At 42.3% G+C, this 13,909-nt stretch overlaps 1 protein-coding gene across 5 annotated transcripts in view; it reads left to right on the plus strand.

Annotated features, from left to right (window-relative positions):
* LOC120546813 (centrosomal protein of 128 kDa) overlaps positions 1-13,909 on the plus strand; it is a 113,889-nt gene that overhangs the window by 82,274 nt on the left and 17,706 nt on the right. For all 5 annotated transcript variants that reach the window (XM_039782025.1, XM_039782026.1, XM_039782022.1 and 2 more), the window contains one exon: positions 5,540-5,732. In XM_039782025.1, the coding sequence (XP_039637959.1) occupies positions 5,540-5,732 (193 nt within the window). The remainder of the gene's footprint in view (positions 1-5,539; positions 5,733-13,909) is intronic.

Genomic DNA, 13,909 nt, shown 5'->3' on the forward strand with positions numbered 1-13,909 from the left:
CCTGGTATTAAACCATTACTGATGGCTGCATTCCACTTAGGAGAGACCCTGGTATTAAACCATTAATGATGGCTGCATTCCACTTAGGAGAGGTCCTGGTATTAAACCATTAATGATGGCTGCATTCCACTTAGGAGAGGTCCTGGTATTGTGCATGCTGACTCACTGAAATATCTTCCTGGGACACTTGATGGAACTGAGCCATCGTTAAGGTTATCAGTTTCAGCTGTGCTTTTCCTACTATGACAAGTCAACATGTCTGCTGTAAAAATGGTCCATTAGCAGTAAAGCTAGACCAGGGGTCATCAACTACATTTTTCCAAGGGCCAGAATGTTTTTAAGCAGACACTCCAGGTGCCAGACTTTCAAATAAAGAAAATAAAATTATACCTAATACGCATCTCCTTGTTTGATATTTTCACTTTCTTACTAAATTAATGCTATATTTTTTTCACATACATGTATTAGTGTAAGCAACCCCCTAAAAACATGGAAAATCCATAATGATAACTAGATAGGCTACTTAACTAGAAAATGATCTCAGATTAGGGTTTAGCAGTTCACTGAGGAGTGATGGTTAAAGTCTTGATTACTGAAACGTAATCAGTGTCCTGATTGGTGGAGAATGCTTACAGAAAGAAAGGCCTGTTGTCAGGTAAACATGTCACTGTCAAAGAGCCTGAAGTGAAAAGTTGTGGAAAACAGCAGCTGTAATGATGAATGGACTGATAAGCAGGCTAGCATTCATCCTGTAGGCCTCATTTGAAATAAGACAATGTTGTTGCTAAATGACACAACCAGCAACATCATCAAGAATGAAGAACGCAACGTCATTCACGTGCATATTAAGTAGCCACGTGTATTTGTTTTGGTCTTGTTACATGTGCCTCTTTTGTGTCTTGATTGCTCCTCCCTCTCTACCTGTTGCACACCTGAGAGTAATCAGTGCTCAGGTAGAGTGGGGGAGGTGATAAGAAGGCAGAGAGTGGAGAGCACATGGCAGAGCACACTGGCAGCACACCAGTGAGGAGTTGTCTCCTCATCTTCCTTTTTCTCCACAAGCAGGTCTGTTCTTTTCCCAACCTCCATGCACATTTAGGTGCTGGAGTTTTGTTGTTTTAGTTTATTGTTTTGATACTGTTGTTCCAGCGGATGAAGTTGAGAAAATGTCCACTGGTTACTTTTTGAAGGACGGGGTGCTCGTGCGTAAATGGATACCGCCGCATCTGTCCGCACAGGATGATTGGGGTGTGGTGACTCAAATTATAGTACCGAAGACTCACCGGTATGAAATTCTCAAACTTGCTCACGATAATCCGCTAGCGGGCCATCTAGGGGTGAATAAAACATATGATCGCGTTTTGCGGTGTTTCTTCTGGCCGGGATTGAAACGTGATGTGCAACAGTACTGTAAAACATGTCATTTCTGTCAGATATCGGGCAAACCAAATCAAACCATTCCGCCATTCCCGCTTTATCCAATTCCCGTCGTGACGGAACCATTTGAACGGGTGATTGTGGACTGCGTTGGTCCCTTGCCACGTACGAAATCAGGCAATAAGTTTCTTTTGACTATTATGTGTTCAGCAACTCGGTTCCGCCTGAAGCCATTCCATTGCGTAATATCAACTCCATAAACGTTTATGAAAGCACTGCTGAAGTTCTTTTCTGTGTTTGGGTTGCCTAGGATAATACAAACTGACCAGGGTTCCAATTTCATGTCAAGAATTTTTGCACAAGTAATGAAGCAGCTTGACGTCACTCATTGTTGCTCTAGCGCTTATCATCCAGAGAGTCAGGGGGCGATTGAACGATTTCATCAGACTTTGAAGTCTATGCTCCGCACTTACTGTCTTGAGTCCAGTAATGATTGGGATGAGGGTGTCCACCTCCTCCTTTTTGCTACCCGTGAGGTGGTTCAGGAGTCCTTGGGCTTTAGTCCAGCGGAGTTGGTGTTTGCACATACTGTGCGTGGCCCTCTTAAACTCTTGCAGGAGAAATGGTTGGGTAACGATACCTCACAAAACTTGTTTGATTTCGTCAGCAATTTTCGTTTTAAGCTTCACCGTGCTTGTGAATTGGCAAAACAGAACTTGTCCGTTGCGCAAACAAAAATGAAAAGGTGGTTTGATTCGGATGCTAAGAGTAGATCTTTCAGTCCAGGTGACAAGGTTTTGGTATTACTGCCCATTCCTGGTTCTGCCTTGCAGGCTCGATTCGGCGGCCCTTATGTAGTCCAACGTAAAGTGAGCGACCGGGACTATGTAGTTGCCACTCCGGATCGTCGGCGGCAAAGTAGGCTGTGTCACATAAATATGTTGAAGCCATATCTGGAAAGGAAAGCGGACACTCAGTCCTCTGTCAGTGCGGTCAAAGAGGTTGTGGCGCTGTCAAGTGCTGAAATGATTGATGAGGCCCAGACAACTGTGGTCTTGTCCGGTGCTGATTCCGCTGTGGCCCCGACAGCTTTGACCATGTCTGATGGTGATGTTGTTGGTCCATCCTGTGCCGTTGTTCAGGGACGGTTGAAAAATTCTGAAATTTTGTCCAAACTTGATGAGCGTGGTACGTATCGACCGATTCAGCAGTGAGGATGTGGTCAGTTTGATAAGTTCTCATATCTCTCTGTTTTCAGATGTGCCAACTAAAACCCATGTGCTGCAGCATGACATTGATGTGGGTGGTTCACCGCCAATAAAGCAGCATCCCTACCGAGTCAATCCCAGCAAGCGCCTCCGTTTGCGAGAGCAGGTTGATTATATGTTGGAGAGCGGCATTGCAGAGCTTAGCTCTAGTCCGTGGAGTTCGCCGTGTCTCCTAGCTGCTAGTTCCGAAGGCTCTGACCGATTCTGCACAGATTTTCGAAAGGTGAATGGGGTTACGAAGCCAGATTGTTATCCTCTTCCCCGGGTTGAGGATTGTGTTGACAATGTTGGCAGTGCCAATTATGTGACAAAACTCGACCTATTAAAAGGGTATTGGCAGGTGCCACTAACTCCTCGGGCGAGGGAGATTTCTGCATTTGTGACCCCTGACGCTTTCTTGCAGTATACAGTGATGCCATTTGACGTGCGTACTAGCGCCTGCTACTTGCTGCGGTAAACTTAGTCTTATCGGGTTTGTCGGGTGTGAAGCCTATTTGGACGATATTGTAATCTACTCCGGTTCATGGGATGAACACATTCAGCAGCTTCATGCAGTGTTTGGAAGGCTGCGTGACGCTAATCTCACACTCAATTTGGCGAAATGCGAATTTGGTCAGGCTACTGTACAGTATTTGGGGAAAATTGTGGGTCGGGGTCAAGTCAAGCCGCTCTATTCAAAGGTCGAAGCAATCCTGTCCTTCCCTCCTCCTGGTTCGCGTCGTTCGCTGCGTCGGTTTTTGGGGATGGCGGGGTATTACAGAGGCTTTTGTAGCAACTTCTCCGCAGTGGCTGCCCCACTTACTGATCTGTTGAGTCGCAATACGTTGTTCGCCTTTGCGTTAGAGCTGTCAGCGCGTGTTGATTGCGTAAAGGCTTTGCTGACTCATGCCCCAGTCCTGGCTGCACCGGCATTTGACCGTCCGTTTAAGATGTCTGTGGATGCGAGTGATGCAGGTGCGGGTGCGGTCCTTCTTCAAGATGGAGACGATGGCGTGGAGCACCCAGTTTCGTATTTCTCCAAGAAATTTAACCGGCATCAACTTGTGTACTCCACTATTGAAAAGGAGGCTCTTGCGCTTATATTGGCTCTGAAACACTTTGAGGTTTATGTTGGTTCTGCTAGTGCTCCAATCATCATTTACACTGACCACAATCCTCTTGTATTTATTAATCAGATGCGTAATGCGAATCAGAGGCTCATGCGTTGGGCACTTTTCTTACAGTCTTTTAATATTCTGATCCGGCACATTAAAGGTAAAGATAATGTTTTGGCTGACGCTTTGTCGCGCTGCGATTAATTTGTAGTTATGCATGAATGAGGTCCGCGGCGCTCCCCCATTCACTGTTTTTAGTGTGGGGATGTTACATGTGCCTCTTTTGTGTCTTGATTGCTCCTCCCTCTCTACCTGTTGCACACCTGAGAGTAATCAGTGCTCAGGTAGAGTGGGGGAGGTGATAAGAAGGCAGAGAGTGGAGAGCACATGGCAGAGCACACTGGCAGCACACCAGTGAGGAGTTGTCTCCTCATTTTCCTTTTTCTCCACAAGCAGGTCTGTTCTTTTCCCAACCTCCATGCACATTTAGGTGCTGGAGTTTTGTTGTTTTAGTTTATTGTTTTAGTTTGGGCTGGAGATTACCGGTAGTTCAGTTATTCGTCCTTTTTGTTTGTTCTAGGATTAGTTTACCCTTTTTAGTTAGTTTAGGGGGAGACGCGGGGAGCGACGGCCCACTGCGAGGTTGGTCCAGCGTCTTCCCATCTTTTGTTCTTTTTGGCCGAGGTCTCCAGTCCCTTTTGTTTCTTTTTGGTTTGTTACTTTTGGGAGTCTGCATTATTTAATAAAGCTTGTTGGATTATTGTTAACGTGGTGTTTGGCATCCTTCTTTTCATATATGTTGCATCCTCCATTCCCTTTTGAGCCTTTGTTTGTTCCTTTTAATGGTGGCCGTAACAGTCTTATAATACATCCATAGGTTTACCGCTCCAGCAGAGAGGATGGCTCGTTTAGACAGCAGCTACATTTACAAGAGTTTGTCCAAAGTTCAAGATTGGTTGCAAATTAAGATAAACCGTTAGACTACAAACTGACATCTTTCATTTTAGCTCGTTTGTAAAGTCGCTATTTGCAGAGTAGAGCTGTGTTTGCACAGGCGCGGTTGGGCCGAGTGGACAGCGCGGACAGAGCAGACTGAAATATCGCTTTCTACATGATTATGCCTGTACAACAGGTAGGTGGGTTATTGATAAGTATTGACTCTTTAATCATGGAGGTTTTATTGTATTGTACTTACAGTAACGAGTGTAACGTTAGTTCATCTGCGCCATCGGCGGTAAATAATCCTCGGTAACGTTTCCATTCAGTTACATGTGCTGCGTGAACGCACACACCTCGGCCCTGCTGTGTGTGTGCGCGCAGCGCGGACATCGCTGTTCAGAATCCAATCTATCTTCCAAAATGCAAAGCTTGTATCCAAATGAATTGTTTATAAATTACCTGAGGTGAAAATGTGAAATGTTAACATTCACACGCTTCGTGCCACTCTGTATGACGTTGGTACTGGCCCGTGTGGGCCAGTGACTGGCCAATCAACCAGCCCGACATACGTTTTTACTGGCCCCGGGCCATCGGGCCATTGCTTGTGTCGAGCCCTGCTCTTTTGGATTGTACCACAGACCTGAAACAGATGTTATTCTTCAGCTATGGGGAAGTGGAAGTTTATGCTGAAAAAAAAAATAATGAATTGATGTTGTGATAAAGGTCTAAAATTATAATGAATTGATGTTGTGATAAAGGTCTAAAATTTCATTCATAATGTTCTTAAGAATGTCTAGTGAAACCTGCAGAAACTCTGATCCTACTTCACCCCATTGATATTGTATGTATTGAACCAACCAGACCAAGATCCGCTGGCTGTGTGAGGAGGTGCGGGAGTGCAACACAAGAGAACAGCGCCTAAGGAAGCAGCAACAGCAGACCAGGGATCAGTTGAAGGCCCTTAGGCAGAGCCGGGACTCGGAGCAGACGGCTCTCCTGCAGCGCCTGGACCAGCAGGAGAAGCTGCTGCACTCCCTCGACACTGAAAAGAGAGGTAGGCAAACAGTATTTCATAAGAAAAACACCATCACGTTGATTTCATTCACACTTAGGATGCAAAGCCACACTATGTGACAGCACAGCATCATGTGAGACTAATCAGGCTATGTGTTATTTTTTTAAGCACTTAATACCTGATTAAAAAATGCTTTTGACCACCAGTTCTTTAGTCTTATGTAGGGATGGTAAGATTTACCGATTTGCACCAGTGCGCTGACATAAAAATACACAGTTCGAGTGTACCGATTTCAAAAAAAGAAAAGAAAACAAAAGTGTGCACTGGAAACAATTTGGGATTAACTCACAGGTGCATAATTTCTAACATCTTTGCATCAGTAAAATCCAATTTACTCATATATAATTATTAGTAGAACCCATTGCCTTTATGTAGAAATGTGGCCAATAATTTGTGCCCTGGCCTGTTTGTAAAAAGGTCCAAGTGTTAAAAAAGAAAAGAAAAAAAATTGCTTGCATGAGATGCTTGCTTACTGAGCTGCTGTAGAGATAAAAAAAATTTAAATGGCACTTTAACTCATGATCTGATTAGGAAATAAATCAAAATCATTGAATTACCTAGCATAACTGTTTTTGCATTGCATCGAATCACATTGTATCGCATTGAATCTCATTGTGTTGAATTGACTTATGTTAAAGTAATCAAAAATACTTTGTTGCATCGTAAAAGAGACTATACAATCTATTAACTAGTAGAGAGAGCTTTAAGCTTTGGTGCGTGACTATTTTATGTTAATGAATAGCGATGCACCGATTACAATTTTCTAGGCCGATTCCGATTTTTCATTGTGTTTGACCTGCCAATACCGATTTTAGCCGATTCCGATTTCATTTTTTCGAACCACTTTACAGCACGCACAAATATTTTTCTGTCTTTTCTTTAATAGAACATTTTACATTTTGCATAGAACATTTTTTGAACCGATAATCGATCGCTATAAAATAGAACTATATAAACTACTCCTGGTGTGGGAAATTCACACACATCTAAAGTGCAATGTTATGGAAGAACAATGTCCTTCTTTTCACATCCAATATCCAACAAAAAAAGGTGATATATTTAGCAAACTAAACTTCTGTATGAAAACAGGTAATACATTTGTACAAAAGGCCATCTATAAGCAGTGATTGTTAGAGTGCATGTTGGAGAATCGCGCGGACACGCGCTTCACACCGTGAGCGGGCACCCGTGCCACCCGGCGGAAAAGTGTGAGAAAGAATAAAGAGACTCGCTGTCTGGAGGATAACTAGCCAGTGGAAATCGCGTGTGTGCGTCCTTGAGAACTGTATAAGTCGTATAACTTATGTTGTCAGTTCATTGTTAGCTGGTGATTTCGTTGTTTGTGTTCTTCACCTGCTAGCTATGTTGCATGTGGCTGTTAATTCGATATAATGGCGATTGTTGAACGCCCTTGCTCACGTTTGTATTTTATGTGCATTATTTACATGCTGTAGTTGTTATTGTATGCAGTAGTTACAGTGCATTAAGATATTGTAATTAATAGTGGGTTTATTATTATTTGCTAGCCTATATATAATTCCTATGCACTGTGTATGGTATCCTTTACAATGTTATTTATTTACAGCATTTGACCAGCATAAAATCGGCATATGCCAGACTGACCGGCCGGTCGCTGGTCATGGCCGATCACGTGAAAATCAGCCAAAGCCGGTCAATCGGTGCATCTCTATTAATGAACGTCCGTTGCATTCAAGCCATTGCCAAATGAGTTGATACAAAGCCGATTAACACTTGGCTCCACAAAACTCTCTCTGTATTTCTCAGAATGGCTATGTTTACAAAACGGTGTAGTCTGGCAACATTCGCACGCAGAAGCTTGAATGTTTTACGTCACGGCTGAGAAGGGACAACCGCAGTGTTCAGCTTTGGAGATGAAGAGGACATAACGGTTACGAGATAATAACCTCTTCTGAAGAGTCAATCATGTTTTTTTGTTGTTTTTTTATCCTCAGTGTCCTTTGATTTGACGGGATAAACGCTACTATAGCAACTGCGTGAAGGAGGGGTGGGGGTGGTGCGTGATCACCGAAGGCTTGTGTCAAGTGGACGCGCCGACAGTGTTGTTGTCAATTTGCTACTGCAACTAGCAAGTAACATTTTAAGCTCTTTTTTTTTTTTATCTGATAAAGTTCATGGCTCTCTGTTGGACTGATAGCTTAAATCGTCTGTCCAACTCACAGAGTATGCAAGGCAGACATACTTCGCAGGTGAATGCACCTCATAACGCGCAAAGTACGTACGAGGGTGAACTGTAGTCTCCCTTTACCAGACCTTCCTCCACAGCGCTGCGGAGGAGGGTCTGGCTAGTCCACACAGCATTCTGGGATGGGAGAAAAACGTGCTCTGGTTTATTGGCATTTCTTTAAACCAATCACAATCATCCCGGGTGGCGCTAAGTGCCATATGGAGCCCATGTGCCACCGCAAAATAGCCTTAGGAAGGAACTTGTTTTGGTGGAACGTGTGCTCGTTCAAAAGTAGTTTTAGTCATGCAACATTAAACTACGATTGGACAGATAGTCTAGCTAGCTGTCTGGATTTACCCTGCAGAGATCTGAGGAGTAGTTAACCATAGTCTTCAGAAATCCACCGGAACTTAAAGGTGCAATATGTAATATTGTATGTAATACTGGCAGCTAGCGGTTAAAATAGTTACTGCACTACCAATTCAAAATACTGCAGAATCGTTTCCCCCGCCCACTCCTGCCCAGACTCGAAGTTCACGGGGGTTGCCAGGCTAACGTTAGCAGAGTAGCTAACGTTAGATGCTAGTCTCACATAGCCAGACATTACTCCACAGCACAGCGGAGTCTTTTATATATGTCAATGAGCGGAGTAGCTAACGTTAGATGCTGGCTATATTGAAAAAAGCCCGTGCTCACGCGGAGCTCTGTAACCAACTGACAGACACACTTTTTCGGCTTAAAATTACAGTATGAACCGCTAAAAACACAACAACCTCACCGTCCTCTCCACACGCCAGTCAGGCACACTTCCTCGGCTTAGAATTACAATACGAAACGCTAAAAATACCACTACCTTGCCGACGGAACACACCTCGTTGGCTTAGAATTACGGCAACAATCGCTAAACACACTGCAAACTCACAGTCCTCTCTTCCCGATTTACAGCCCCCCTCTCGTGGCTTAAAATAACTCACCGTTGTCGGCTCCAGCCACTGAACTACACGTTGTAAACAGCCATGGGCTGCTTGCCTGGTCCTCCCGGTAATGTTAGCAGTTAACAGGGTTAGCATGGCGGCGTTAGCCAGGACCAGTCGGGATCACTTTACTGGCTATGTCTCAATTGTTTTTGCGAGTAACCAACTCGGGTACTCTAGCTATATAATTCAATGTGAGTACACAAATGTTGAAATGACATAAAATGCCCGTCCCTAGTGGCTGTGATAAATTAGCCTGAAGCTATGCTTACCTGTTCAGGAGGAAATAAGCCAATTCTGCGTCCTTTTGGGATCTCCATCTTTCAAATACATCTCCAATATTTACCAGGGGGTTGTTACGTCTCTGGTCACGCAACTGTTAGAAACATGCGGTTTTCTTTTTTTTAGGTCGTGTAGAATCTATCTCCGTTGATCCTGTTCGTTTGTGTGCTGCTTTCATGGCTGTACTAACGTTACAGCTGTAACGCGCTGGGTTTACGTTTTTACAGGTATATCTGGCAACCCGGCCTGGCTGTCAAACTGGGCCGTTGATAACAACACACAGGCCAAAACATAAACAGAAATTCCGTCACGGAATGTAAATTTCAAAAAGAAAAAATACTGACATTAGCATTGTTGTCAGAAAAGATAGTATTTCAGTTTAACATGTTTCCTTAATATCTGATGAGGCATTGGTGTCATTTTTGGATTTATTACAGTACAAATATTACATATTGGACCTTTTAAAATTCCAACACAAAGAAAGCGGAAGGTAACGGACATCCGACCAAAAAGAGTGATACACTGACTTCCCTTTTTATTTTTTATTTTTATTTAATCACACAGTCATTAAAAGCAATAACTAATTAACTGCCTGCATATTACTGAAGCGTTTTTGTCACTGAGGGTTTCGGTGTGTTGTGTTGTAACGGATGCTTGTTAAAATGGCTGTCTCCGCCTGTTCCTCTGTATCTGATGCTTTGTTTTAGTTTTAGACCGTGCTCACTGGCCTGTCTGTTTATGATTACAAATGTTTGAGACAGCATTTTAATGTGTATAAACTTTGAGAACTTCTGTGGAAAATTGACTTGTTTTTTTTCCCCCATCCCTAGTCCCATTTTGGACTGAATTTCTCCTAATGAGCTGTAACTGCCGGAGGAAGAACAACTTGTTTTTAGTGCTTCATGTGAAGGAAGCTGGGAAATGTGTCTAATTTGTGTTCCATTAACTGAGAGAAAGAGAGCTAACCGACACAGTGAGACCATAGAGAGAGGGGTAGTTAGACATGGGCAGGGAGATGCAAGACACAGAGACAATAAACTGTCCATCATTTCATTCTGTGTTTTGGCTGTAGTGGTGGTAGCATTGTAGCATTCAGATCAGCCATCTGATGGTACAGCCTCATCTCTGGAACCCCCTGGCTTTAGACCCAGTCTGTCTCCACAGCAGGCAGAAGCACTGATACACTCTCTTTAGTAATTAGACCTAAGAGTTGTGCCACAACAGCTACAAGATCTGGTTACTTAAATTGAAGGCGTGCAAATTAAGATTTTATCAGCTGTGCTTTAAGTATGGCTTCTCAGAAATGTGGTTGCTCAGTAATTCTCTTGTATTGCAAAGCAAAAGCCAATGTCAGTAATCACACTCACTGTCCCTCTTCATGTGAGTAGTATTGTGTCACCAAATAATATTACATGTTACTATAAAAATATACGTATAAAAATATAGTAACATGTAGTCTATATACACAACATTCCACTTCCGGGATTGCTCTGGTGCCGCCAGAAATTCCGCCTGATATCCCTCTTTTTCGGTCGGATGTCCGTTTCCCTTCAGCTTTCTTTGTGTTGTAATTCTAAACTCCGGTGGATTTATGAGGACTATGGTTAACTGGTCCTCTGATCTCTGCAGGGTAAATCCAGACAGCTAGCTAGACCATCTGTCCAATCTGAGTTTTCTGTTGCACGACTAAAACAACTTTTAAACGTACACGTTCCACCAAAACAAGTTCCTAAAACAACTTTTAAACGTACACGTTCCACCAAAACAAGTTCCTAAAACAACTTTTAAACGTACACGTTCCACCAAAACAAGTTCCTAAAACAACTTTTAAACGTACACGTTCCACCAAAACAAGTTCCTAAAACAACTTTTAAACGTACACGTTCCACCAAAACAAGTTCCTTCCCGAGACTATTTTGCAGAGGCACCGTGGCTCTGTGCTTAGCACCGCCCATGACGATTGTGATTGGTTTAAAGAAATTGCAATAAAACAGAGCACGTTTTTCTCCCATCCCGGAATGCTCTGTGGACTAGCCAGACCCTCCTCCGCAGCACTGTGGAGGAAGGGCTGACAATGTGAGACTAAGTAACATGTTGCTATATTAATAAACTTAAGACTTACAAATCCCTACCATGCATGAATATCTACATTATGATGAACAGTAATACCATGATGCATTTGCAACAATACACTCAACTATGCTGTGCAAATACTAATTATATCTAAGTTGACCAGGCTGTCCCCAGCACAACTGATTCTTATTTTTCTTTCTGCCAAATGATATCAAACAGGAAATTATATTCTCATGAGATTTATTTTCCTTATACCTACTTGTCTGCTCATCTCAGTAGATTAAAGCTCCCATGACATGGTGCTCTTTAGATGCTTTTATATAGACCTTAGTTTTCCCCTAATACTGTATCTGAAGTCTCTTTCCCGAAATTCAGCCTTGGTGCAGAATTACAGCCACTGGGGGACCATAGGCAGGCTGGGGGAACGCATATTAATGTTAAAAAACCTCAAAGTGAAATTTTCATGCCATGGGACCTTTAAGTGATAATGCCAGCACTCTGCAGAACCCGTGTGTGGTATACAGTAACTGTCCCACAATGAATTTATTACTGTCAGATTGCGGTTGCAGTCTTTTTTATTTTTTTATTTTTTTAAAAGATTATTTTTTGGGCTTTTCTGCCTTTATTCGATAGGACAGCTAGTTGAGAGAGGGGGGGGGGAGGAAGACATGCAGGAAATCGTCACAGGTCGGATTCGAACCCTGGACCTCTGCGTCGAGGCATAAACCTTCCAAGTATATGTGCGCCTGCTCTACCCACTGATCCAACCCGGCCAAATCCGTGTATTTTTCTTCAGAGATTTCATCACTTGCCCAGTGGCCTTTTTTCCCTCTAAAACAAGTCTGCACTGCATGTGTAGATAGCAGTAGTTCTGGTATATACTGTATGGACCTAGTGCAAGTTTTGGATGAGATATGACTGGGTGTGAGTCAGTGAAGAGAACTACCACGTCTCTCCTGCCCACTGCCCAGATTTAAACAGGCTAGCTAAGACCAGAGGTTAGAGACACTGGAGATTTGTTCCATAGCCAGAAATGTGTGTGTCTGCCAGTGTAGTCAGATGCTTGAAGAGGTGGAGATTCAGTCAGTACCCCAGGTAATTGGATTTAGAACTTTGCAACAGCCAATGAGACAGTAGGAGAGTCAAATATACAAAGGAGCAATCCCAGTAAGATGTTTGCAGACACATTTATACAGACTGTTACTGTATGCTTTCACCAAAGTGACATCAGTATGTTACGGTGTATGTGTTATTAGAGAGCTTCTCGCATTATGAAAGAATTGTTTCTGATTCTCAGTTCTTATTGGCTGAGTCATGTTGGAAGCAGTTAATCTAAACAATACACTAATCCAAAATGTATTAATTATTGGAAGAATAATACTTTGATTACATTTCATAATGATTGATGATTTTTGAACATTTTCTTTCTTTTTATTATTCCCATAATATATTGCCACCATTGTATTAAAACAGTACAAAGCTTACTCTGCTCGGCATAATGCCAAGCAGAGTAAACTTGGGTAAATATTGTGGCATTTGCTAAATAAGACCCTATTGCTAAATAATTTTCAATTTTTCTTTCCTCAATGTGTTTTTTGGTATAAATAATCCATTAGCAGCAAACAATCCAGCATATTGGGATGAGGAGCATTCTTCAAATAACCAAACCACGTGTTATTTATTTTTTTCCTCTGGTGTGCTGGGAGGTTTAATGACTGAGTCTACTTTTGTCATACCTCATTGATTGAAATTGGTAAAACTGATCATTGTGGGATGTCCCAGTTAAGATGTTTTGCCCCTGATCCGAGGTATTTATTATTGAATATTTGCTCCTGATCCCAAAGCATTTCCTACACACTACAGCTGCAACACGATTTAGATAAGATATGATTTAGAAGATATGCTTTCCAATTAAATGGCTTAACATTATTAAAGATCCTGGGTAATGCATTATTTTACAGGTCCATAAATTCCTTATAACTTCTCTGGAAGTTTCCAGGAAAGAATCATGTTATAGGTAAAATAGAGACCGCAATTAATTAGTACTTCTGAATAAATTCCTAAAATTAGCTTAACCTGAAGCCTTTTTAGTCAGTGCACAGCGCAGGTTAGCTGAACATGCAAAAAAGGAGTGCAGCGTTAGTTCAGGCAGAGCACTCACTTGCATTTTTTGTTGTTGTTGTTGTTTCATTCAATTTCTGACTCAGAAAGCTGCTTGGTTACCAGTTTACTAGAACCTTCCGATAATATTTATACAGGTGTAAAGCGCAGCCATTATACTACTATTCTGATGGTACACTCATGTTTGCCACTGCAACTCCCTGTCCCCTCCCTCAACTGTTTTTGGTGCTGATTTAACAACAAAAATCCAGTGGTGGAAGAAGTATTAAGAACCGTACTAATACTGCACTGTAAAAACTGTTACAAGTAAAAGTCCTGAATTGAAAATGTTACTTAAGTAAAATTATGTAAGTATCATCAGGAAAATGTACTTTAAGTATTAAAAGTAAAAAGTACTTAATGCAGAACAATCCTCACATTTTAAAACTGGCAATGATCCAAACACTTCTGTCAATCAACTAAAGTGTTTAATCAGCTAATCATTTCAGCTGGACTTGTAC

The sequence above is a fragment of the Perca fluviatilis genome, chromosome 18, assembly GCF_010015445.1.
Source record: "Perca fluviatilis chromosome 18, GENO_Pfluv_1.0, whole genome shotgun sequence".
NCBI lineage: Eukaryota > Metazoa > Chordata > Actinopteri > Perciformes > Percidae > Perca > Perca fluviatilis.